This window comes from Perca flavescens, chromosome 7 (assembly GCF_004354835.1).
Source record: "Perca flavescens isolate YP-PL-M2 chromosome 7, PFLA_1.0, whole genome shotgun sequence".
Taxonomy (NCBI): Eukaryota; Metazoa; Chordata; class Actinopteri; order Perciformes; family Percidae; genus Perca; species Perca flavescens.
This window is the reverse complement of record NC_041337.1, coordinates 11,325,308-11,352,189: the sequence shown is the minus strand read 5'-3', so window position 1 is coordinate 11,352,189 and position 26,882 is coordinate 11,325,308. Positions and strand designations below refer to the sequence as shown.

Sequence of the window (26,882 nt, the reverse complement as noted above, 5' to 3'; positions counted from 1 at the left end):
GTAAATGACGTTTAGCGTGATCCTGTTGGGAAAAGACATGTCAGTCTACCTAAATGAATTGTCATTTCAGCCCTCTGCTCTCTGGCACAATCAACTCAGATTACACAACGATAATACGTCTTGCCTTGTGGTGTTTGTTATAGAGTTATTTTCCTCACTACAATTCTACATGTATATATGAATAAACCATTTTCTGTAAAAAAAATCTTTGTTGGTTGTTGTTGTGGTTGTGTACATATTACAGAATAGCAATGTGTTCCCACTGAAAAAAATTTAATATGCACATGAAATAGGGAAATAGGGAAGAAATCTGAAAGCATAATCTGTTATGATAATAATTGGCATCAGTTACATCATTATTAAGCCATTGAAAATGTACAGAGGCGCAAAATGGCAATTAGATGAATAAAAAAAGAAAAAAAAGAAGTACTCAGACAAATGCAGTGGACTTGAAGCAATGGGGCGATAGATAGATAGATAGATAGTTAGATAGATAGAAAATGGAAACACTGCAACATCCTCATTTGATTTTCTTAATGTAGTCTTAATGCACCTTCTTTCTTTATACAATACATAAAATAAGGATAGATCCCAAGCTGATAGACACTGTACTAAACATATTATGTCCTCTGACAGTCTGACCTTTAGTGCCACCTGCTGTTTAAGTAACTAAACTTACAGTTAAGTATCCCACACAGATGGACAAGATACACTACACAGAAGAAAAATGTATGTGCTGTAAGATCAAAACATTAATGCCCATAGAAACACAAGCCTACGCAAATAAACAATGGCGAAACCCCGGGAACCACCCAAATGCACAACCTTACGACATGGGAGAAATAAGATGTAGCAATATTGCACACTTCTGTTTCACATTGTTCTTTCAATTCCCATCATAAAGACCGCAGGGATGTCTCTTGGCTTCTTCAATGGTAACAGCAGCTTTTTAAAATACTGTAGCTATGTAATGGCAAAGAAAACTGGAAAAAATGATTATTAACTTGTGTTTTTTGCATTTTCACAGGTCCAGCTCTGTTTCTCTTTTGGCTAACAAAGCATGCAGTGGACTCAGTCCAGTTGTCGGCTCCAGAGGTGGTAACAGGAGCATACGGGGCATCTGTGACTGTCTCTTGTCAGTACGATCTTCAGTTCAAAGAATACACAAAGTACTGGTGCAAAGGACCAGTCTATGAGCTGTGTAGCAAAGTGGTGACAACAGCCTGGGGGCAACATAGTGAGAGAAGCTCTATCGCAGATGATAAGGATGCAGGAGTCTTCATTGTGACTATGACTTCTCTCAAAGAAAGTGATCAGGAGATGTACTGGTGTGTCATCGGCAGACTTGGAAGGAACATCTACACTGGTGTCAGGCTCCGTGTCTCCCACACAGGTATGCCTCAGCTGCATGTTAACTCAGACACTGCATCAAATGTAATACAATGCTTTTTTCCCCCCGAACGACAAAAGCATATAACTGACTATAACTTGTCAGCTAAACTTGACTCAAATCATGTTATCTGCCTTAAAATAGTGTTTTTCTGTTATGTTCTTAATGGCTTCTTTTAATGTGCGGGGAAGCCAAAAAGGATTTTCCACATTATGGACAAGAAGTCTAACTTACTAACTAGTAGTAGTTTACACAAACTTAGTTTCCAGGAGACATGCAGGGTTGATCTGTCAGTAATTCATCATGAGTAATTGATTAACTCTTTAATGCAAAGTGTTCTATTCCACAGTGATAACCTCAACAGCCACTCCATTACTGATACTGGAACAAGATGAAATAAGGTGAGTTGAGTCTACAGGGACAATATATATATACTTCCATTATGGCCATTCAGTGAAAGAATGATAAACAGTTAATAGGATTGAATAAATAAACGTGATGTCAATCCCCATTTTTGATGTTTGTTTAAACTAGTTGGTGGGCAACGCTGCGTTGGATCCTCTTTATTTTAATGTTGTGTTGTTTGGCATCAACACACTTGGCTGTGTGGAGGACAACGGCTACGAGGAAAATACAGCTGCAACAACTATTTCAACTCAAACATCTATGATTGAAAGTCACGGGTGAATTATAAACTGATTTATACTGGGGCTACAAAACGATTCTTCCAGTGGACATTCTGTCTGTGTGTGAATTATACTAAGAAATAACCCAAGTGAAAAAGTGGCTTTTGGCCTTTTTTTTCTTGGTATCTAAATAATTAAATACTGATTAATTTCTGTGCCAGAGCGTAAGATAACTTTGGGCCCAACTTTTGAATATCCAATCATCTTAAAAATTAGCACCTCTGGAGAAGTGAGGCTCTTGGCTTTCATCTAATTTATTTGCAGATGTTATATGGACCGTCATAGAGGTTGACTTTTTACATTTAACCACAAGTTTCTAGGGGTTTTATAAAAATCTGAAAGTAATGCTGGAAAAAAAATACCTTCATGCATAAAGAGACAAAAGTTGAATGGTAGTGATTTCCCACTCATTTTTTTGTTAATCTAAGAAAGGATTACAGAGGTAGATACAATTTCTTTAGCTAGGATTATGGGATACCTACAGCTGACATGGTATTTTTCTGTTCATGCAAACTGGGATTTCTTGTTACAATCTGTCACAGTCCAGTCCTTAAACTGGGAAAAAAAACAGGAGGCATACAGGTATAGTAACTAATAAAGTAATTAATTTACTACAAAATAATCAAAACAAGTACAACAAATAGATGGCAGGAAGCTATAATGTCAGTAGGGTAGGGAGAGGATGAGCAAAAATGTGTTGCATGGAATGTTGTGCTGTAACAACAAGGAACAGAACCCAAAGGCCACAAAACAGAGGTGCTTGAGGTGAGAAAATCTTGGCAAGGACACCTGGCTCAGGTGTGACCCATGCCACGGATTACCCTCCAACAGCTCTGCAGCCCTAAAGACAGAAAGCAAAGCAACAGAAAAGCACACCAAGCAGAGGGGCTGTCCCAAATCAAAGCTTAATTATAGTCAAATTCAACCGAAAATGTGACATATCAAATTCTCTAAAAGAGGCGGTGGTTGGGGTGGCCTACAGCTCACCTTGTAGAGCGCGCGCCCCATGTAGGCTCAGTCCTTGCCAGCGGCCCAGACTCGAAACCAACCTGAGGCCCTTTGCTGCATGTCGTACCCCCTCTCTCTCCCATTTTCTGTCTCTCTTCAGCTGATCTGAATAGAGGGAAAACCCTAATAAAAACATCTTCTATCAGCGTGGAAGAGGCAGTGGTGATTTGTGATATTTGCCAAGCAGATTTTATTACCCTGCTGGTTGTAGCTGCACGATGTTGGACGCTTATGTCTGCTGCTTTTAGAGAACAGCATGTATTAACAGTTTTATTAGCCACACCTGTACAATGCAATAAACCCTGGGTTAAACCGTATTCCTGTGAAGCATGTAATGTTCAGTTTGTATGTGCCAGAGAGGTACTAAAGTATTTAGTCTGTAAAGGTGCTGTATTGGATTGCTTTATAGGCTGTTTTTGATATTCTGTCTCCTCCTTAGGGTGGACAAAACATTCTAAACAACTTTGAGGTCTTTTTCCCAGCAGACACTTTGATTTGTCATAGCAGGATTGGCACAGGTGTTTCACAACAGGGTCATAGCAGCAACCATGGCTCCATTATATTCAAGTGCCCCAGTAAGCCATGATAGTGTGACAGTGAGCCCGCATTCACAATACCAGGGCCCTTAAACTGTAGCTTAATGGAATTCAGCCATCATTAATTTTATTAGCTGCACCTGTGACATGTAAAAAGGGCTTCCATAAAAAGGCCTACAGCAAGGTAGCTGTGAACTCAAAATATATTACAGGATTGAGTCAACTTGCAAACAACAAAAGAGCATTTGAGTAATGTAGTATTTATTTCAGGTCTATTGTACTGTATTCTACAGGTTTTCATTTAATTTTTTCTGAATGCTTGAAACCAGCTCAGCTATATAAATCAATATAAATGCATGACAAAAAAACAAACATGTTTGATACTCAAATCACTTAATTTCTCTGTCAAATAGACATCTATCAATGGTGTATAACGATGTAGTCTGGAAGAGGTAGAGCTCAGTTTCAGGTGAGGATGCAAGGTGCGAGGGATAGAATGAGTAGCCTCGTGAGACCGTCCTGATCTCGCGAGCTCCAGTTTTCCACTCGCAGATCAGTCTGGCATCTTGAGGCAGAGAAAATTTGGAGCCGTTAGCCAAACGACCGGGCCAATCAGCGTTGGTTTTGAGGTGGGTTAGGCGGTGATAGACAGATGGTTTATCCAATCAGCTAACCAGTATTTTCAGATAGCGGTAGCCCTAATTCTGTTGTTAGCCTTTCCATCAGCAGGTCCTTCTTTATTGGAAGTTGATCTACAAACATAATTCTACACCTCATAATACTCCAGTTTGGATTAATAGATACATTTTGATTAGCAGAAAATCTGTGTACATGGAGGAATGGAAATCCAAGGGAATCTGGGCAATTGCTCATTTTATGGATAGTAATGGTCTCTTGTTACAGCACGAGGAGTTTTGTGAGAAATATCAACTTCAATGCAATGTCAAGCGTTATGACAGATGGTTGAAAACTATACCAATATCTCTGAAATCAATGGTGAGAGAAGATGTTAGGTACTCCAAGGTTTCTCCTGGTTTGAGGCAGCTCTGCATCCAAGGTATTGATTTCTGTGATTATAAATGTACCAACAAAGTTATTAGGAATATTTTATTGAAGGAATATTTTCCCAATCCGGTTAAAAGACAATATATGATGAAAGAATTTGTAAAAAAAAAATAATAATAATAATAATAAATAAAAAATAAGGAAAAGTTATATCTCATTTCCTCTTCTCCCGAAGGTAAAAGAGGTAAATTTTAAAGTTTTAAATGAAATTTACCCGACAAACGAATTTTTAAGACTGAGATTCAATTTTGGTACTAATAACTGTGTTTTTTGTGAAAAAGAAATTGAGGATTTAGAACATGTTTTTTTTTCTGTGTGAGTCGGTGAAATCCTTCAGGAGAGATCTGCAGAGCTGGCTTCAGACCAGGGATATTGAGATTCCATCTCTGACAATGAAGGATATAAAGTTTGGTGTCTTTGTTGAAGATAAGAAAGTAGATTGTGTTCTAAACAACTTGGTGCTGCTAGGAAAATATTTTATACATAAATGTAGATACTTTAAGACCAAACCCTCCCTGATCCATTGGAAGAATGAGTTCAATCGTTTGTGCAAGTCATTGAAACGGGTTAAAGATAAAAAAGCCCTTGAATTGATTGATTTATTTGAAATGTTTAATTTAATTTGAGATAGCCCCTTCTCTTTATTTATTTATGTGTTTTATTTATTTTATTTTATATCACTCTTTAGGCTGATTTGTAAGATATAAGCTCTTAGGTTTTGTTTTATATGCTCGACCCGAGGCAACAGTTCTATTTTTTTTAGATGGATTTGTGATTGTGCCTTGTTTGTTTGTATTTCTATGTTCTCCATTTAATAAAAAAAAGAAAAAGAAAAAAAAAATTCTAATAAAGGAAGAAGTTCCACTCCCTCAAAAAAAAAATAAAAAAAAATCCTTCTTTTGGAATAGGGGCCGGGAACCTGAAATGGTGCCTTTTATTCTTAAATTCTCGTTACACAAACGGCAAATCTCCTTAACCGACATGTTGCTTGCATGCTGAGCCAGGGGAAAAGTTAGGACAATTCCAAGGGCCCATGACTGACAGGGGCCCCGAAAAATAGGTAAAAACTACTATAAAATTATTAAACCATCATTCAGTATATATATTTCAAATACAATAGTAAAATTGACGATCTCTTTGTTTTTACTTGTTTTTGGCAGTAAAAGTTAAATATCCCCAGTGACCAAAAAGTAAACATCCATATTGACCGACCACCCCTCCTGTATCTGCATGAAATGGTTTGATCCTGCCTTAGCACACTGCGTGACGGTGTTTAGTTGCAGTCAGTTGATGCGCCAGAACTACAGTGACCACAATGTTGCAAAGTAACGTTAAAACAAAATCTGGTTTTCAAAAAAAGGAAAGAGAGAAAATACAGAGAGAGGAAAGACAAAGGAAGAAAGGTGGTTAGTAGTCTGTGAGTGGTATTAACCTGTTGGCTTAATGTCCATAGTGAAATAAGCTACAGACTAGTGCTAGCCTACATTTAATCACCATTTAATCAGTGCAGGGAAACGTTTAGCAAGATATTCATATTAAATCCTTGTCCCTGCCCCTTTTAGCAGACTTAACAGATGAGTCAGCAGCACCCCAGTCTCCCCCTAACTGAGCCTCTCCCTGTCCCAGTGAAGAAGGTGAGCAACGTTGTGTCCAATGACATGCCAGTTAGCATCATTGCAGGGAGTCTGTGGGGATTTCTCTGTCTCTCTTGCTCTTTTTACCATTACAAAAAAAGAAAATGAAATATTTGTTAATGACAAAAATTCAAACACATTAATAACAATTATTTTATCACATGATCATTATGAAATAAAATAAAAAACCTACTGTCTGTACTGGATGCTGGACAGTTGGAAACAGTGAGTAGCTTACCTGAGCCTGCATGTAAGATACAGACAATATTAAAATAATCCACTTTGATATGTTCATTTAGATTCGAATTATGGAATGACATTTATAGATACAGACTTTATTATTCCCATCATGAAGGGCAATTTTTTTGAGAAGCTTGCACACACACACACAAACACAAACAAATCTATCGTATAATGTATGTAATCCAGTGGTGGTGATACAGAACTAGGTAATTTGGGTCAATGTTCTGTAATGTTAGTGCTATTTATTAGTATATGGCAATCTTGCATCAAATAGTGAACTACATACTAGACTTGCAGGCAGGGGTTAAATTGGGCCGGGGCTCTCCGGGGCTCAGCCCCAGCACATAAGCCTACTCGTGTCCGGATGTGCCTGCTTGCAGTCTAAATATGTCACAAAAAATATGATGAAAGTGATGCTTTTGAAAACATGATATTTCTGACAATAAATGAAAGATGTTTGAAATGGCATGTCTATTTTATCTCGGCGGAGCTGAGATGACAACAATCAGAACACGGCAACAACCCGCCCAGAACTGCAGACAATTCACCACTGCGAGTCAACTAACGCCAAAGTGTCTCCGTCGGTAGGATTAACAGATAAAATGTCTTCTCCTAAAGCTAAAAACCCCGTTGGCAGCGGTGGAAGCCCGGTGCTCGGAAGCTCCACCGGCCGCTACGAGTTCATGTCGCTGACCAAGCCGTTGAACCGGTCCTCACTGTCGCATCTCCTACAGCGGCTCGCATCCGAGCATCGGAGAGCCCCACTCGGTGACGTGTGTGTGTGTGTGTGTGTTGTAGAGGTAAAGAGAGAATGGGAGAAGGAAGTTTGTGTGAAGTGGACCTGGTGACCACAGACCCAAATCTTCTCAGCTGTTGCTACTGTCATATGCTGCACTGTCTCTTCATGTGGCACATTGTGTTTGGCACATTGTATGGGTCACTTCTTATATCATAACAAGGTAATATAATGTGTAATCAAGTGATGACTGATTAACAGTAATGCAAATGCCCTAATACCTGTTGATACTACAACAATGCAGAGTATAGGCTCGTAACCTTACAGTTTTGCACATATCATGTAAGACTCAATTTCTCCATTTCTTTGCACAAAACTCTCCAGAAAGTGCCATTTAACGGTTTATTTTTCAATTTTTGGACCCCCGGACCCCCCTAGGGAGAGCCCCTCCACATAACTAATTCCAATTTAATGTACAAATCACCATCGTAAATATTGTGCTAGTACTAGTATTGAACTACAAGCGGCAATACAGTTGCAAGCCTTTAATTAGAGTTCTGTAAAGCTTTTGATGGGACAGTTAGGTCCTAGAGATGTGGTGACAAAAGCTGCGCAGAGGGGGCCCAATTGGATTTTTTGTCATGGGGCCCAAAATTCCTGGCGGCGCCCCTGTGCTGAGCTAACGAGCTATGCTTTGCCTGCAGCAGCAGGGGCGGGCTTGTGGTTGTATTTTCATACGCTTCGTGGATCTGATTGGTTGATTTGGCCCGTCTATCACCAACATAGGTGATAAACAGATGGTTCATCCAATCAGCTAACCAGTATTTCCGCCCCTTCCCAAAAGTTCTCCAACGGAAAGTTCCCAGATGGATATGCCGAGCAAATGCGAAGCAATCCATCTGGCGGAGTCAGGTTATAGAATGAGGTGATGTCACCACTTCTGCTGCAGGAACCTCTGGCATGAACTCGTGTCAAGACAGCCACCATAACCAGAGAAAATTAGCTTTCAAAATAAAAGCACAAGTGGAAAATAAGTAGCCTGAAGACGAATTGAATAAACGGTGTTTGGAATTAGTACTATTTTATGTGGAAGTAAAAGTAGCAAAACCACAGTGTAAAAATAATCTGTTACAAGTAAAAGTCCTGCATTGAAATTCTTACTAAAGTAAAATGTAGTAGCTAAGTGGCCTAAATTACCACAAATATGCGTTATTTTAGAATTTATAGTATCACTGGATTATAATTAGTGATGCATTAATCAGCTGGTAAAGGTGGGGCTAATTTCAAGTTTAAAAAAATGTTGTAGCATAAAATGGAAAAACTCAAAAGCACAACTACTTAAGGACAGTAGGCCTACTTTAGTAAATATACTTACATTCCACCACTGTGAATGAATTATAAAAAAAAATAAAAAATAAAGATTTAATAATTATGTTTTGTAGATGCCATGGTACTTGTCTTATATATTATGTAGGCCTAGTGTCCGATTTAGCAACGCGTGTTAAATGTTTTACTTTGAAGGTAATGTCCGGTATTATTCTCTCTAGCTTGATAGTTGAAGTCTCAGCTTGTCACTGTAGCAAGTTGCTGATCGCTGGTGCCAACGCCCGGCGAAATATACAGCTAACGTTAGCTAGCAGAGATACGGAGGGACATCGGTACGTAACATTTTCTGACGTCTCTATCTGCAGTTCGATTACAAATACAAGTTCGGATACGGTTTTCATGCTTCGTCTTGTTAGCAGGGACTCGGATACAGCAAGTAAGCCAGCATTAGTTTACAAGCTAGCGTTAGCCGACTGTTTACTAAACTAGCTAGCATTGTCTAGTAATTGCTAGAATTGCTTTGATACACAAACAGATTTTCACTCTCGGTAGCTACGTGTTTGTTTAAATAACGTTACAAAACTGTTAGATAGTGTCATGTTGTGTGACTGACCCAGTACAGTATATACTGAAGTTAGCAGGGTTATTGCGTTAATAAAGTGATTAAGCAAGTGAGTAACGTTGTCAATAGCTAACGTTAGCTTCTAGCTAGACAGTTTTGGTGATGGGGTGTGACACTAACTAATGCTAGGAAACAGCATTTTCCTTTAGACCCCTTTTCTAAAGCAAAGCTGTCATTATAAGTTAAAGGTGGACTACAATTATTTTTGGGCGGATGATGAATAATAATACAAGCCTATGCCTAGCATATTAAATGTCCTAATGAGTTCTATCATCTCTCCCAGCAGCTAACGTTATTGCCAGCAGAATCAGAAAGTACAGAGATGCAGACTATCAAATGTGTGGTGGTGGGTGATGGAGCAGTGGGAAAAACCTGCCTATTGATTTCATACACCACCAACAAATTCCCCTCCGAATATGTACCTACAGTAAGTACGGCTGGTGTGTTTCACAGTCAAATGCATGCTGGCCTGGCTGACATAGCCATTTTGGTGAAGAAAGTTACACATACTCTTGAACTGACTATGACGTGCCATATATTCTTTTATCACAGGTTTTTGACAACTATGCAGTAACTGTAATGATTGGGGGTGAACCATACACCCTTGGCTTATTTGATACAGCAGGTAAGAATATATATATTTTTTTACTATTTCAATTAAATTGAATTCCTAATTGAATTAAGTACAAATATGTCACAAGTGTGGTCTCTTTTATAGGTCAGGAGGATTATGACAGGTTACGACCACTAAGCTACCCACAGACAGATGTCTTCTTAGTCTGTTTCTCTGTTGTTTCACCGTCCTCGTTTGAGAATGTTAAAGAAAAGGTGAGTACAAAGTGTTTATCTAAATGCAGTAGGGTTGCTCCCCTACAAATCCAGTAACATCCTCTTTTTAAATATTAAGAACTTAAACTGCTTTCACAGCATACTCCATTTTAGGGATGTAACGGTAGTGACCAAAATTTTCGGTATTATCGCAGTATTTTTTTAAAAGTGTGTTCAATATGTTCAGAATGCACTGATAGGCCTACACAAGCTGAAATAGTTTCAAACGGTGTTTATTATATTACACAAATAATAGGCAATAGGCTTTCAAACTATTGAAAACTGGCTACTGAAACACTACTGAAGCCCATTGTAGGGTGTCCATAGGGTAAGAACTTGAACCAGAGATGTCTGACTTTGAGATCCAGGAAGATTTATTTACAACTCGAACATGAAGTTAACTATGAAGTTGTATTTGACTTTTCCATGTGAAGTTGGATGTGTTTCCGAAATATAAGCAAATAATAATGCACATTAATAAGCATCGGACTTACTAAAAACATTATTTACCAAAACTAAATGTTATAGCCACCAGCATATAACAAGACACAATACTAAGAATGACATTCCTTTCTCTGTAATAATTAACATAAATGTAACCTATTGCTCAGTAACACAAACTGAGAATAAGCCACATATATTACAGCACACATATCCATAACGGAGCAAACAGTGTAATACACCTTTTAATAGCTAAGCACGTGGCTCCACAGCACTAGTCTGTTTACTGGAGATTGCATGTTGCTAGCAAATTGCCCTAACACAACCTAAATATCAACATGTGGCTGCACAATATAATATAAAACAATCTGCACATCTATGCAGCTATGCAATAAGAAACGCAGCAACAGCAATATTATCAAGGCAATAATATCTCTCTCTCTCTCTCTCTCCAAATAAATGTCACGTCGTAACACGGGCAAAACTTAATCCACATCGTAGCAGAACACTTATTGAAATATGAATAAATGTAGCTTTAACGTTTACACAGATAACGAGGCAGTAAAACCCATGACAGTTTAACAAGCTACAGAATTGTTTTAACTTACGTTCTGGGCTACACACATCACTTCAACAAGTCTGAAAACGGGAAAGGAATGATAAAGAAAAAAACGTCTGTTTACAGCTGCTGCATTCTGCATTCAATCATCTCAGGAGAGAGAGCAAGTACTATGGCCATGTTTTACAAGGCTGATAAATGTCCTGAGCGCTGTCATCTCCTTGCGCCATGATTCCACCTTCAAGAAACGCATGCTACGCAGTGCGCCTGCGCGGCAACTTTAGGAGACTGTGATGAAGCTGGGAAGGATTAAACAAAGGGTTTCACAACGTGGTAATCCATCGTGATGATAATGATATTTAAATTGTTATCGTCAACATTTTTACCGTGGTTTACCGTTACACCAGTAATTGTTACATCCCTACTCCATTTAATAGTACTCTCCTCTAGGTTACCAAGTGATTGGGAACTAGTATAGCAAGGAATTGAGGTATAGATCGAGTGATGCTGAGGAATTATAATTGGAGCAAAATATGTATAAACGGTAGTTTTAAAATGATGTTTAACATTGTGGATTTTTATTGATACATACTCAAACAGACAGAAACTGATTTGGGTAGAAGGTATGAAAAGTTTCAAAATACATCAACTATATGGTTCTTCTGATACACTTGTTTTTAAGCAGACAATGTACCAAAAGTTACATGTTTTGGGGTTTTCGACTCTAAATGTAACCCATTGCAGTGTTTCCTCTGTTGATTGGCAAGTGGCGGTCCGCCACGGTTAGATTTCTCCCGCCACGGTATCAGAAATATATATATATATACAAAAAGCCGTCTATCAGCAGTGATTGTAAAGAGCACGTAGACGGAGAATAGCGCAGACACGTGCTTCACAAGGCGAGTGGGCACGCGTGCCACTCGGAGAAAAGAGAGAAAGAAAAAAGAGACAGTCTGTCCGGAGGACCCGGTTGAGATGGCATGTGTGCATTCTTGACAACTGTAAGTCGCATAACTTATATTGTCAGTTAATTTAAGCCTGTATTATTAGTCTATAGTTCTGGCACATTTTTAGTTTCACCTTCACCTGCTAGCTAAATTGCACTTGGCTGTTGATTCAATACAACGCCCTTGATATCATATCATGGCATAGTAGGCTAAACCGTGATTATTTCATACATTCATGAAACATATTGGGGGAAATTCATTCAACATAATTCGCAGCCAAATAACAATTAAAAGTATGTTATTTGAACATTTGTAACCTAACCTGGCAGGCGCTGCCTCCGATTTGGTGTCTGCTGCGGTTTGCAGCGCTGTTCGGACCGCGCCGCTTCCCTTTTTTTCCTCCATAAACTCCGCTCTCAGCTACTTTGCCAGTTGCTGCATGAACTTCCTCCGGGACATTTTACAGCTGGTGCACTCCTTGAAGAGGATGTGTGCAATGATTCCAGCCAGTTGTAGCATGTATAAAGTTATATGAACACGTAGACAGCTACCGTCTACGTGTACCGTGCTTTTCACAGAGCGATCGCCCGGTGCTTTTCTTCCGATTCAGAACCATCCACGCATAGCCTACGTTACCGACTCTGGCTTTGCCTTCGGCCCATCGGTGATGCATTGCCCACATGTGTTCCTCGAGACCGCTAGTTTACGTTTCTCTGATTACTAAACAACCAAGATGCATCTTCAACCCAAAAGATTAAAAACAAAACCGCAAAAATCCGAGCGGTCAATATGACAGTATGGCCAAAATAGGTAAAAGTGATTGGATTTTCTTTGCCTTTTGTGTAATGTACAGTATATAAAAACTATTTTAAATGAAAATACAGACTATTTTAGTTAAAGTCAGGTACCAGCAGGATTGTATTTTTTTTTTATTTAGCTAAGTTATTACACATATAAATTTCAAAACGGTCAAAATGACCGTCCTGGCCGTTCTAGTGTAACCCAGCCTTGGAGGTTTTTTTTCAACTTGCAAATGCACACTGAAAGGCTGCCAACTTTGCCACTGAGGCAAATATGCAATTAGTTTCATTATGAATGGTTTCATACTTAGCCTACTTTGAGTTTTGGTTTCCCTATGAAGAATTTCTTGTAAAATTCATTTTGTAGACCTACAGTTCCTCAAAAATACAGTTCAATCAAAACGAAATCAAAATATGCCTCATTGTGTGTGAATAAATGTATTTGTTTGTGTTGCAGCGAAGTGTCAGTTCTGTTTAATACGTAAAACATTTGCCGGCGGGGCGCGCGGGGGTGGGGGAGGTCCGTCAGATCTGCCCCCGATGCTAAAAAATAATCCTAGAGGAAACACTGCATTGTGCTGTTCAGTATTTCTCCTCATTGCTGCCTCTGTCTTAAAACACTGGAAGGCATTTGGGCATCACACAGGATCCGATGATCACAGATAATGGTATAAATAAAGCGTAAAGTATGGCGTATTTCAAAAAGCCAGATAAACATGAAAACTAATAGACTGTAGCCTTGTTGTGATTTACTGTTTTAGGTTGTTGCTTTTGAAACAGGAATGTTAGGTTTATGTTTATTTGATCCAGTTGTGCACGCTGATAAGCAGAATTTCATTTCCTGAGGCATTTCAGAAATATCTGGCTAATTGGGGATCCTGGTTTCTTAATGGCGTTAAGTCATAAGAAGTTCTGGTCATGGTGGTTAGAAATGTTTTTAAATATTAGGTTTGTGTACCATTTTTACCAATGTTGTTCCTTAATAAGTTTGGCACCTTGACATCTAAGGTTATATTTTTTTAAACCTCCTCCATGCCAAGTTATACCACCAATACCTATTCCCCTTAATCTACAAGAATCACATTTTTTATATTACATATACATATATTTTCATACATAATGTGCTACATGTAGCATCATTTTTAAACAAGCGTAGAGCTGCAAAGATTAATCGATTAGTTGTCAACGCTTAAATTAATCGCCAACTATTTTGATAAGCGATTAGTCGGTTTGAGTAATTTTTTTAAGACAAAAGTAAAAGTTCTTTGATTCCAGCTTCTTAAATGTGAATATGTTCTAGTTTATTCTCTCCTCTGTGACAGTAAACTGAATATCTTTGAGTTTTGGACAAAACGAGACATTTGAGGATGTCATCTTGGGCTTTTGGGAAATACTGATCAACATTTTTCACCATTTTCTGACATTTTAGAGACCAAACAACTAATCGAGAAAAATGAATGTTCTGTCGTCGTGTCTTTAATCTCCAGTGGGTTCCTGAAATAACTCACCACTGTCCCAAGACCCCGTTCCTGTTGGTAGGCACTCAGATCGACCTGCGTGATGACCCCTCCACAGTGGAGAAGCTAGCCAAGAACAAACAGAAGCCTATCACCCCTGAGACAGCAGAAAAGCTGGCTCGTGACCTTAAGGCAGTCAAATATGTTGAGTGCTCAGCCCTAACACAGGTAAGCTCTCCCATTAAACAACACCTAAAGCCGGTGTGGCAAGCATGTGCTTAAATGTCACTTTCCTATCAAGGGTGGAAATACTTTGCCTTGTCTTTTGCTAATAGCATCTGGCTAAAACTCCATCTAACTCATGTGTTGTGTGACTGTCTTTCTCCTTTTTCCTCTTTCTGTAGCGGGGACTGAAGAACGTATTTGATGAGGCTATCCTAGCCGCTTTAGAGCCCCCTGAAACTCAAAGAAAGAGAAAATGCTGTTTGTTCTGATGTCTTCTGCATCTTGCTTTGCCTCTCGATTGTCTGCTGCTTACTCATTGTAAAGAGATGTCTGTCACTAAAATAACCACAACGCTCTTTTAATCTTTAAAAACTAAAAATTAACATTTTTCCCCCTCTGTTCATGCGTGCTTTCTTTTTCGACTTGGCCTAATCACAATGATCCATGCTGCCTGTTATAACAAAGAGTGCCAATCCATAGTTCTTCTGTCAGTGAAACTGGACACGGCTGTGTTTTGTTTTTGTTATTTAAATTTCAATTCTGTTGTTCTCTCAGAATTGAACTATTCAGCATCAGTTGTGCCCTACAAAGCTTTTATGCCACAACCTGTCCTAGACAGTGTATTTCTTTAATTTTTCCTACTGCAGCATCAACATTTCCCATGGGCTTTGGTCTTTACTCAGACAAGTTGATCATGAAGGAGTCTTGTATAATGTTATTTGAATAAAGGAAGATTTTGATCGCCCCTGCTCCTTTTCTACTCCGCCTTCTTTTGCAATTAGTTCCCTGAAGATGTTAAATTTGTATTTGGAACATAGCCCTGTTTTGAACATTAATATTTTATTTCCACAGAAAGGATTAAAGAATGTGTTTGATGAGGCAATACTGGCTGCCCTGGAGCCTCCTGAACCTAAGAAAAGACGTAAATGTGTTCTGCTCTAAGTGTCGTCGCAGCCTTCTCAACACCAGTTTCCAAATCTAGGTTAACAGTACTGAAGAGGTTTGTTGCACAAGCACATTCCAACATGAGTTAATATATTATGAAATATTTGCCTTCTGACTGACTTAACCTAAATACATATTCAATGTGTTGAACGTGATTTTTAAGATTGAGTAACATTTGATGCTGTTTGTGATGATGTGATGGCATTGAAATGATCTTACATGTTGAATCAGTTTACAGTATATCAACAAACTGTAGGCGACATTTCAGTCAGACCACATTGTTTAATTTTGCAGAAGTGCTATTCCAAAAGAACGGACTATGAAATGGTATTTTAATAGATCTCGTGTTTTATTGACTGCCCTGTGAAACGCAAACAAGCTGATATTGGGTTAGTGAGCTACTCCAATTATGTCTTAGTATACTCTACATCCGTTTTTTTTTTTTACTTGTCAAGTAATTCCCTTAAAGTTTTTATATATTGGCATAGAACGCCAGTATTTTGTTTTCTAAACATTTCTTTAAGAATGATACATTTCTCAAAAGGTCAATAGAAGTTGCTGTATTTTTCTCATTTTTGACATTTTGATATCTTCATGTTCATTGTCAGCATAGCCTCCAGGGGGATCTAAGGAATATTTGACTGAGTATGACATTTCTAGGCTATGCTCTATCATAGTTCTAGTTTGCCAAAACATAACCTGATAAATTGACACTTGTCAAAGTAGAGATCCACGAAGGCTGACAAATGATGGCAGAAATGTATGGAGTTTTAAATGAAACGTTAACACTTCATTGGAAGTCATTTATCACAAATAGCCACGCAAGGAGTTGGAGCACAACAATTTCCCAGTCATTTCCTTTTTCTGACAGGAGTGAGTTAACAAGAAGGTGATGTGTGTCCTGAATGCTCAACTGTTGCAATAGCTGAAACGTTGTAGGAGCATTCTGCTTATAACCCCAGGCTAATACACTATTTTGTAAACCGAACATACTTGCTGCTGAAGTTGGAAAGTAACACGTTGTGCCAGATCTTAGAAAATGCTATACATAGTTTGAAACCCTGTGAAGATTTTGGAGTGACAGTACTAGCACCATTTGCATTTGTCTTGCCATGCCTGGATGATGGGCTGGAATTTGACTTGTAAATACAGTGAGAATAATTCATAACTTATTGACTGAATACAATGTGTGCGTTACTGATACAGATATGTAGAGGAGCTGAGATGACAGTGAAATCAAAATGACCAGGAAAATGTTGAGAACAAGGACTCTTTGGTCTTTATTCAATTTGACATCAAAGTTGTTGTGTATCTTGCTTGTGATAAAGCATTACAATAAACCAGTATTATGAATAAACTTAACTTCAAATACTACCTGTTGTCTGACTTGATGGTTACATAAAGGTTATGAACTTACATACGTACACTTACATGAACTATACATTTTCAACAGATAACAGTTTTTCAATACAAATGTTCAGCATCACAACTTGCACATTACAGAGCAATGCAAGATATTTCCATTAAGGCTGGTTTAACATAGTGCTGCAGTATTACAATAATATAGACAGAATCCCTTCTGATCTGAGAGATCAACTTTTTTTTTGCATTGCAGCAGTCATTCTGCACCCACTAATTCCTTCATACAACTTCACATGTCACGTCAACATCGGAGCCAGATCGTTCATTCTGTTCTGCATAGCTGCCATGGTACTTTATATGGCATCTTATCCTAACAATTTCCATGACTAGTTGGCATACAAAAACACTAAACAGAAAGAAAAAAAAATAGTTTAATTTAGACCCAGTGTGTGTTTTACATTCAATATGAGGAACGTTAAATAACTGAAGACGACATACTGTTCTGTGAACCTGAAACTGATTGTAATATGGCTGTTTTCAAAGTAACAAACTGCACTACGGTGTCAAGGACCATAAGGACTCTTTGATACTGAAACAAGTCAAAACCTTACTGCAGAGAGATGTGGACGAGGCTATTTTGGATGAGTGGATTCCCATTTGTTATGATAATTACACATGAACCTCATTTTAGAAAGTATTATCCACATGCCATGAAAGGTAATAATGATAATAACTACATTTAAGTTATATTTCTGTTAACTATTTCAAATGGTCTCTTGGAGTGATTTTATTTTTTAACTAAGATTTTCATAATTTAGAAGATTCCACTTGTGTTAGCACAAATGTTACACATTTTGAGTTCTACTCTACTTCAACTCATGAACCTTACCTACTACTATAAATCTACATGTATTCCTTTTTAAGGTGCGGCATTGGGAGTGTTTTGAAAATGAGTATAGTCTTTTACCCAAAGACACGTTCCTTCAACATGTAAAATGACTGCACATTGTATAAGGGGAAAAAAGCATGTGGAAGAAGGTGCAATTTTGCAATTTTAGGCAAAGGCAGGAAGCAGGCATTACCATGAATCCCTTAGAGCTATGTGTCCCCTGCTGGACATATCTCAACGCAGCTGTCGGTAATACGAATTCCATACCATCCTGCCCAGAACTGTGTGTCCTTGCCTCCGTGGATAAAACGGATGTATCTCACTCCTGGTCCATAGTTCTGGAATACATAGGTCATCTAAAAAAAAAAAAAAAAAAAAAATATCAATAAGTCAAGAGTTGTCATTGAGCTTTGTACCTCCTTTTAATTGTCGTTGTAATAATTAATGCCTAATGCTTTGTATATACCTGATTCCATTTCTGATCGTTCCACTGCTCAAAGTAAACAGTCTGAGGTGCAAACTTCTGGATAGGCTTCTTTCTTTGATTCAGCAACTCCACACAGATCTCATATTCACTGCCACAATCCCATCGTGGTGCATACCTAATATAATAACACAGACGCAAAAGCATGGGAACATAGATAGTCAGCAACTAGGCTGAACCATGGTGGCCAGTTTTTTCAGCATTGTTCATTGGTGGGCCAAATTACAGCCTCTGGAGAAACACATTCTTATGTGTTTTTAATATGCTTTTTCTTTTAATTAGTTTGAGAGTAACAGTTGCATCAGCTTGGTAATCCTCATTCGTTAAAACATGCGCATGTGTTTTATGATGCACTACGAGACGAGGAAGTACGTTTATTTTGAGTGTAAACATACTGTTTTAGCACACAGTCACAAGACTAGAGATGGAATGTATGGGTTTCCCGCACAATGATAAACAGTGGCCTCCTTCATTTCTAGTTTAATGAAAGTTCTGTTGTCGACACAAATCTGTTATGATCAAATAGGCTAAGCTATATCATTTTATTACCCGTGTTATTTAGCTCATAATTGGACTTCATTTCAGAACCATGTGCTGTTCAAAGAGCCTGCCTCTCTATGTGGGGGGCAGCATTAGATGTTAGAAGCTTGTATGAATTGAGTCTTTACATGAGCCTTGTGTTTACATTGTTATCTAAAGTAGATGTATGAAAACCATGCAAAAGTTTTATTGTAAACTATCAAAGGGAAGACTTCAGCTTTGCTCAGGAGCCAAATATTTTTGTTGGAGGGACAAATTTGGCCCAAAGGCCACTGTTTGCCTACCACTGCCCTAGATGTCCATTTAGTCTTATTTTATTTAGACAATGTTAAACGTGGAAATTATTAAATGTTTCATACATAATTGTGATCAATCTTTTTGGAACCATTTTGTACTTCAGTGTTTTTGCTACTAATGTTATACTACATACAATACTGATGTTTTTGAATAAATCTGGATTGTGTTTGTGATGAATTCAATTTGCATTAGGAATTAATTCAGAGATGTGAGAGTATTTTCATGTGTGTTCTTCTCACCAATCAGATATTTTAATGTCTGGTTGGAAGTGATCCATGAACGATGGGTTATAACCTTCTGCCTCCAAATTAATCAGCTGCGACTTCCTGCACATTCTGCAGAAAACAGACAGGGTTTTTAGCTACTACACAATAGACATGTAGCATATCATACCAAGCCATTTGTTTTCTGGACCACTGCTGGTGAATACTCACCCGTAAGAGGTCACAAAGTTTTTCTTGACCGTCTCATTTGGATGTGGCACCATAACTCCTTCTGCTATCCAATTATCGCCACCATTCTCTAGTATCTGCCAGTTCTTCATTCCATCTATAAAAACAAAGAGGGGGGTTGTGAGATCAACTATTTTGTAGAGCTAATTTGTTGTTCAGCAGGTAAACAATGGACTTAAAACACCAGATGTTGAGTAAAATGTGCTCTGCGGCCTCTTACGTTCTCCTCTTGGATTCTTGAGCAGATTTCTTCTCTTCCTGCACAAGAAGTAAAACAACCTCCAGTCTTTGGGAATTTTGGAAGCATCGCGGGGGCGATATCCTTCTCTTCTACATCTCTCTCTCCACAGAGATTCACTGTCAGCCACTTCTGCCCACTCATGGCACACTAACCGACAATTACTAACCACCTGATGCGGAGGAAGATTCAGGAAGATCTCCTCCAGGATCTCCAGAGGAACAGTGAACAGCTGAAGAAAACAGACAGGACACAAACTCAAACTCTGGATAAAGTTTGTTTTCCACTGACACACTGACTTTGGACCAATGACATTACATAATCTAAACTAACCAACATCAGCATTTTATCTCAGGATTAGGCATGCACGATATTGGAAAAAACTTACATTGCAATATTTCTATTTCCTGCGATATATATTGCGATATGAACAAAAGACTAATTTTTACAAGAGGACATAAATAGCCCTATTTAGAAATACTAAATCATTCTCAACTACTGGGGTGATTTTGTAGGGGAGTGCATCTACAAAGAATATGAAAATGGAAATTTTGTTATTTGAACCATTCTTTGTTGAACTTTAATGCTTTACAAAAACCAAAACAAGTAAGCACTGTGACTACTCATCTGAAGTGATTTTGGAGAGGGAAATTAGGAAGAAATACACTGGTTGACTGACATGACACCATTGTATTCATATAATATCAATCCAGGCTAAAGTGAATGATATTAATAACGCATGCATGTTGCTTCCTCTAAATTTCAGGTTGTGGTCGACTAGCGGGGCCTACTTTGGTTGTTTGATAAATTGATTAAAATTGATCATGATTGTTGGTTTGCTGTGCATGTCACACTTTTGCAATAAACTGTGTATCCAAGAGCACTTCAAATCAGTGTAAATTACGTTATATCAGAAACAGACTGCTGTTTTCCAGCTGTACGTTTCCAGCGTCGCAGCTCCGAACCATAACGTTGGATGGGACAGACGCCTTGTTTCTTTAGGTTAACTATGTTAGCTTTAGCCTGGCTGGTAGCAGCTTTCTGCGGTGAAAAATGGCCGGGAGATGTCGGGATTACGTTGCATTAATCAGGTGATTTAGTTCGTCTTTGCAGCGTACATAAAACACTGACTACCCATGGAAAGGTTTTAGTATCACTGTGTCAGTGGCAGCTGTCGCTTACGGTAGTTTTCTACACACGGGAGAGCCTCACTTCCCATAACAACCAACCCCCGTCGGACTAACGTTACGTCACATGACCACCTGTCTTAAAGGGGAAGGGTCGGCCGGTAACGATCCATTGACATATAGCTATACAATGGACCAATAGACCCCGTTGCTCTGGACGGAGACCAGTGAAGGCTATTAGAAGCACTTTTCCGGTGATCTCTTGCTTTACTGCGCAGCCTCCAACTGAGAGAGACAACGTAAATGTGACGTGAGCAACGTGTCTGAAAGTTGTAAGTCTTCTGGTAGCTGTGACAAGAGAAATCTCAATAATTTCCAATCTTACAGAGACGGAGAGTGTAGGTATATGTAAGGAGATAACATAAGCATAGGCTAATTATTGCTAACTAACATGCTAGTTAACATTAGTAATTAAACCTAAACAGCTAATGTAAGTCGAAACTGCCTGCGAGCTTCTCCTGTACAATACGGTAATTCCTCTACTGTGCGACAGTAAGTCACTTGGTTATGACACAATCGTTAGCTTATTTTTACAAAAGCGTCTGCTACGGAGCTATAACGTGAGGTACAAGGTAATGGAGCCTTTTATACATTGTCGTGTTCCTTTAGAAATAAACAATGTACAAATAGAGTCTTTAAACGCTTCAGATGTAAAGTTATTCGCAGTCAAGTGACGTAAAAAAAAAGAAATGGCGGTCAGTGTAATGCTAACAAGAGGTGATCGCTTTGTAGCAACAAAATGGCGCCATCGGAGGTTCGCGTTCTGAAGCGAAGCTTACCCCCTTGTAACGATCATGTAAAAGGAGAACGGTGAAAGTTTACTTTTCTATCAAGCAGCAAAAAAGTGCACAGTCAGCTACAAGAGACAGAGACAAAGCGACAGGCTACCATTCATTTTCAATGGGAGTGGCCGTTGCCAGCGACAAGCGACGAGCTCGCCTGCCACGAGCAAGGCGGGGCCAAAATAGACAATTATGCAAATTCTGAGCGATGCGACAAAGCACTGCCAATCGGAGTGAAGGCAGCGTGACGTAGGTCAGTGGCTCGAGTCGAAGAAAATAATTCAAGATGGCGGAAAACGCTTCAGGACATCGTATTTCTGTATATATCGGATATGTTTGGCATTTTATCTCATATATTTTTTTTTTTAATTCAGCAAAGCTTACCCGGTGATGCTACAAAGTGATCACCTCCTGTTAGCATTCCACTGACTGCCATTCATTTTGACGTCACTTTGACAGCGAATAACTTTACAGCCAAAGCGTTTAAAGACTCTATTTGTCCATTGTTTATTTCTAAAGAAACACGACAATGTATAAAAGGTTCCATTATTTGTATCTCACGTTATGGCTCCGTAGCAGACGTTTTTGTAAAAATAGGCTAACGATTGTGTCATAACCACGCGACTTACTGTCGCATAGTAGAGGAATTACCGTATAGTACAGGAGAAGCTCGCAGGCAATTTCAACTTACCTGAGCTGTTTAGGTATTAGGTTTAATTACTAATGTTAACTAGCATTTTAGTTAGCAATAATTAGCCTGTGCTTATGTTATCTCCTTACATATACCTATACCCTCCGTCTCTGCAAGATTGGGAATGATTGAGATTTCTCTTGGCACAGCTACCAGAAGACTTACAACTTTCAGACAGGTTGCTCACGTCTCATTTACGTCGTTTCTCTCAGTTGGAGGCTGCGCAGTAACGCTCAGCGCTCACGGAAAAATGCTTCTAATATCCTTCACTGGTCTCCGTCCAGAGCAACGGGATTGGTTGGTCCAGTTTATATACTGTCTATGGGTTAGAGTCAACATCGCAACGTCCTGCGATGTAGACGATGAAACAAGATATCGTGCAGCCCTACTCAGTATTATACAAACATTTAAAGCAAGAAAGTGCTGTTACAGGTCCCATGACATGGTGCTCTTTGGATGCTTTTATATAGACCTTAGTGGTCCCCTAATACTGTATCTGAAGTCTCCTTCCCGAAATTCAGCCATGGTGCAGAATTACAGCTCCTTATGACCTCATAAGGAGCAGATTCCAGATCGGCCCATCTGAGCTTTCATTTTCACAAAGGCAGAGCAGGATACCCAGGGCTCGGTTTACACGGATTGCCATTTCTAGCCACTGGGGGACCATAGGCAGGCGGGGGGAACGCATATTAATATTTAAAAAAACATTTAAAAGACATTTTCATGCCATGGGACCTTTAAAAACACGGAACGTCTGAGCCAATTTTGTTGCTCCGTTGTGTGCGTTGTTATTCTTTTGCCTTCGTTTTTGATGATTTCTGTTGTTTTTTTTACTTCTAAAAAGAAAGCGGGTCCTTTAGGCTATACCTATAGCCTCACAGAAACTTAAAAGATGCCAACTCAAAAATTCAAATATTCAATGGTTTATAACTGGAAGCAAGAAAAAGTCCATGATGGCAGATTTTGTAGACTGCAACATTTCAATTCAGTGGTTGACAAGTATAAAATAGTGCACCCTGTGCTTACGTCTGAAACATTTAGATTGCATGATCGGCAAGTTTTACTCGTTCAGATGAAACTTGGCCTGCATAACGTCAGATTAAAACAGATAAGAGCAATGGTCGCAATCAACATTCAAAATATCTCTATTGGCTGCAGTCATGTGAAGCTCTTTACAGCAGTTACTAGAATGTAGAACACCTACATGTGTGTCCTGTGAATGCGAGGCCGACACTCCTGCCGCTGAGGACACATTGCAACTTGAGGCCGAACCAGAGCTGTGAGCTGCACCCATCGCTTTCCTCTTCATGCCTGGGACAGACCCAGGCTCCTGCCCGTTTTTTTTTTTTTTTTTTTTACCAATGTTCAATCGTAGTGGTTACACGTTAGTAACAATGTCACCCTTTATGATCGCCACAGTGATTTAGCTATCTCCAATAACACACAACACGGAAGTGCAGCTCGAGGTAAAGACACTTGATATATAAAGTGAGGAGCTAACCCTAACCCTGTTATATATGGGTAAGAGCAGCTACAATGTTTCCTGGCTGTAACCCTAAACCTAACACGTGACTACCGATTCCTCCGAAATGGCTAATCACTTTCGGTTAACGTTATACGACTTCACACCATAGACTGTTAAAATACATACACAGCCATGTCTCATACGTTCCCGAAAGACATCACTAGTCTTATGAGTTGAGTCAACAAATGTGCGCGCTCGTTATTGACACCAGGACAGTCGAGCTGAACGTTAGCTAGATAAGTAGCGATAGCTAACTTGAGACGCAGAGGGTGCTAGCCGCTAAAATAACGCAGCAAAAAGTACGCGCACAATGGCAGTATCAGTATGCTTGCAGTACTCGACGGCGGAGATTCACCCACTCCACTATAACAACAACCGGGATGCTAAATAAATTAGGTTTTGCTGATGACTCCGCCCACGCAGCTCTATTTCGGTGTGCGCCGGGTAGTAAAATAGCGCGAACCCTAATGCTTGAATCCTTCCTTTTGAGAAAACTTCCGGTATGTGTCATCCCTATGCGCGGGCAAAGTTCTCGTAATATAAATGGGGCAAAGAGCAACTTGTTTTGGCCCTGTTACTTGCTGTGAGTGTAAAACTTGAAGAAAATCATTCCCACGTGCTTCTCTAACATCTGTCGGCGGGAAGCTGCGGCGATTATACCAGCATAACGTTGATAACGTTAGCTGTCCGGTCTCTTAACGATGTCCCGAATTCTGAACGGTATCGTGGCGGTATGCCCTGACCTGGGTATCGGAAACAATGGAAATCTGCCCTGGCATCCCGTTAGACTCAATAACGAATTCAAACATTTCCGAACGATGACTGCCACGCCGTCGGTGAACGGCAAGCAGAATGTGGTGATCATGGGCAGGAAAACATGGTTTTCCATCCCAGAAAAGAACAGACCTCTGAACAACCGAATTAACATCGTCCTGAGCAGGGAGTGCAAAGCGCCCCCTGCGGGAGCACACCACCTGGCGCGGGACTTCAGCTCGGCTCTCAGGCTGGTCGATACAGAGCTGGCACAGCAGGCTGACACCGTCTGGGTCATTGGGGGCAGCTCTCTCTACAAGGAGATGATGGAGAGTCCGGGAACCAGGAGACTGTTCGTCACACGGATCCTGAAGCAGTTTGAGTGTGACACGTTCCTCCCTGAAATCACTCCTGACAAATATCGTCTACTGCCAGAGTTTCCAGGAGTGCCGCAAGAGCTACAGGAGGAGAATGGTATCCAGTACAGATTTGAAGTCTATGAGAGCATCCAGCAATGAAGTGACAGTGATCAGAAAAAAAAATAAAACCAGAACAATGCAAAAATTGTAAAGAAAAAAATCTGAAATGATCAACTGAAGAAAAACATTTTTTGTGGATTTTCTATTAAAACTGCAAGTGTGAATGAAATACAATGTGGATTCTTTTTTGTTTTGGTTGAGATTTAAATGTTGAAAACCCCAAACTTCCCTTTACCAAGCCACATTAAAAATGGAATGTAACTTTCACTGAAATGAAATAGTATACATGAACAATACATTATACTCTTTTATATGAAAGGATTTAACCTTTGACTGTATGACTTAACTAAAGTGTTACCATAACTGGTCAAAACTTGCCAAACAAGGTGTTGACAGGATGGTGTGAATCAATTGAAAATGTAGTTCCAGGAAGTGTGAAACTTTTATACATTTACACTCCAGTTAAAGTAGCATATTAACAATTTAGTTATAGTTTAATTCAAAACCTACAGTATGTAAACTCTTTCTGGTCTATCCAATCACAACACTTTCCATATGCAGTTTCCTTAACTGTGCTGTTTCACCTTTGTCACTGGTGGATATCCCTTTCCTTTCTGTTAGTCACCTCTGTGTGTATCAGCAGCTGTTGTTAGTACTTCACCACATTCATACTGTATTATTCAGATTCACACGCTTCAGTCATTCTCTTTTCCTGAGGAAACTGACAAACCAGCAATGCTTCTTTTACTTGGGTACAACCAAAATAATCAAAAACATTTCATATTTTTTTTACAGGGTATCTGCATGGTCTTAAAAATGTCTTAAATATATTTGAAAAATAAGGCCTTACGTCTTAAAATTCTTTGGAAAGTCTTACATTTCGTTCACAAAGGTCTAACATTTGTATTGTCCTTTCATACGATTAAATAACTCCATTGTGTGGCCGGGTTGGTTCAGCGGTAGAGCAGGCACATATGTACTTAGAGGTTTATGCCTTGACGCAGAGGTCCAGGGTTTGAAACCTACCTGTGACAATTTTCTGCATGTCTTCCCCCTCTCTCTCCCCCCTTTCTCACCTAGCTGTCCTGTCAAAATAAAAGGCAGAAAAAGACCTAAAAAATAATCTACAAAATAAATAAATAACTCCATTGTTTCGTCACAAAGCATGTATGTATTGAGTACTACAATAAAATGTATTAAGTTCCAGTACTTGGTAAACAATTATTTTTATAGCCTAAAATCCTTTCATATATTCAATTATATCCTACACACTTTTGCCAGTATGTTCATGAAATTGGTATTAAATTTAATTCTAAATGGTATTAAAAATGTCCTAAATTTAACTTGTGGACACCTATGGGTACCTTGTCTTATGAGCTGTACAAAAAGAACACTTTTTTCTTTTCTTTTGAAAAAGTAGCAAAATGGTTAAGCAACATGAGAGAAACTTATTTTAATAATATGGCAAATAAACAGAGGCGCATTCATTGTCTTCAATCACATAGGCACTGCAGTTGTGTGTACAATACAGTACATAGAACTCAATTGTAGTTTACAAGCCATACCAAAAATAAATGGATACCAAGAAGACCAGAGGACCTTGGACATAAGATGATAGCCACTGTTTTAGTATCACATTAGTATTTCAATCGGGCCACAGCCCTGTCCATGGATCCTGAATTATGATCAATCCCGTCTGTGATGCTTTTGCTCCGCTCTGCATATTTAAATGAATATAAAGACAAAACGTAAATG

At 39.1% G+C, this 26,882-nt stretch overlaps 4 protein-coding genes across 9 annotated transcripts; 3 read left to right on the top strand and 1 right to left on the bottom strand.

Annotated features, from left to right (window-relative positions):
* The first annotated feature begins 890 nt into the window (after positions 1-890).
* On the top strand, positions 891-4,191 carry LOC114559176 (CMRF35-like molecule 3). Its single transcript, XM_028583685.1, has 4 exons — positions 891-935; positions 1,028-1,393; positions 1,740-1,791; positions 1,925-4,191. Exons 1-4 carry the CDS (start codon positions 914-916, stop codon positions 2,058-2,060), a joined length of 576 nt encoding a protein of 191 aa, XP_028439486.1. The 5' UTR covers positions 891-913; the 3' UTR covers positions 2,061-4,191.
* A 4,609-nt stretch (positions 4,192-8,800) lies between these two features.
* On the top strand, positions 8,801-16,822 carry LOC114559266 (cell division control protein 42 homolog). Of its 5 annotated transcripts, none has more exons than XM_028583841.1 (6): positions 8,801-9,060; positions 9,530-9,673; positions 9,799-9,871; positions 9,965-10,074; positions 14,309-14,506; positions 14,683-15,252. In XM_028583841.1, the coding sequence occupies exons 2-6, from the start codon at positions 9,569-9,571 to the stop codon at positions 14,770-14,772; spliced, it is 576 nt and encodes a 191-aa protein (XP_028439642.1). In that variant the 5' UTR covers positions 8,801-9,060; positions 9,530-9,568; the 3' UTR covers positions 14,773-15,252. The 5 variants fall into 5 exon arrangements, with proteins under 5 accessions (XP_028439642.1, XP_028439641.1, XP_028439640.1 ...); XM_028583840.1 differs by having other exon boundaries at positions 8,802-8,956; XM_028583839.1 differs by lacking the exon at positions 14,683-15,252 and adding an exon at positions 15,356-16,822 and having other exon boundaries at positions 8,803-8,956; positions 9,533-9,673.
* On the bottom strand, positions 16,703-24,158 carry LOC114559265 (F-box only protein 6). Of its 2 annotated transcripts, none has more exons than XM_028583836.1 (6): positions 23,575-24,158; positions 19,693-19,942; positions 19,455-19,569; positions 19,260-19,355; positions 18,166-18,301; positions 16,703-18,055 (listed from the first exon to the last, which is right to left on the bottom strand). In XM_028583836.1, the coding sequence occupies exons 1-6, from the start codon at positions 23,677-23,679 to the stop codon at positions 17,909-17,911; spliced, it is 849 nt and encodes a 282-aa protein (XP_028439637.1). In that variant the 5' UTR covers positions 23,680-24,158; the 3' UTR covers positions 16,703-17,908. The 2 variants fall into 2 exon arrangements, with proteins under 2 accessions (XP_028439637.1, XP_028439638.1); XM_028583837.1 differs by having other exon boundaries at positions 24,022-24,157.
* Positions 24,159-24,348: 190 nt separating this feature from the next.
* On the top strand, positions 24,349-25,296 carry dhfr (dihydrofolate reductase). Its single transcript, XM_028583843.1, has one exon. The coding sequence runs from the start codon at positions 24,597-24,599 to the stop codon at positions 25,164-25,166; it is 570 nt and encodes a 189-aa protein (XP_028439644.1). The 5' UTR covers positions 24,349-24,596; the 3' UTR covers positions 25,167-25,296.
* Positions 25,297-26,882: the final 1,586 nt, after the last annotated feature.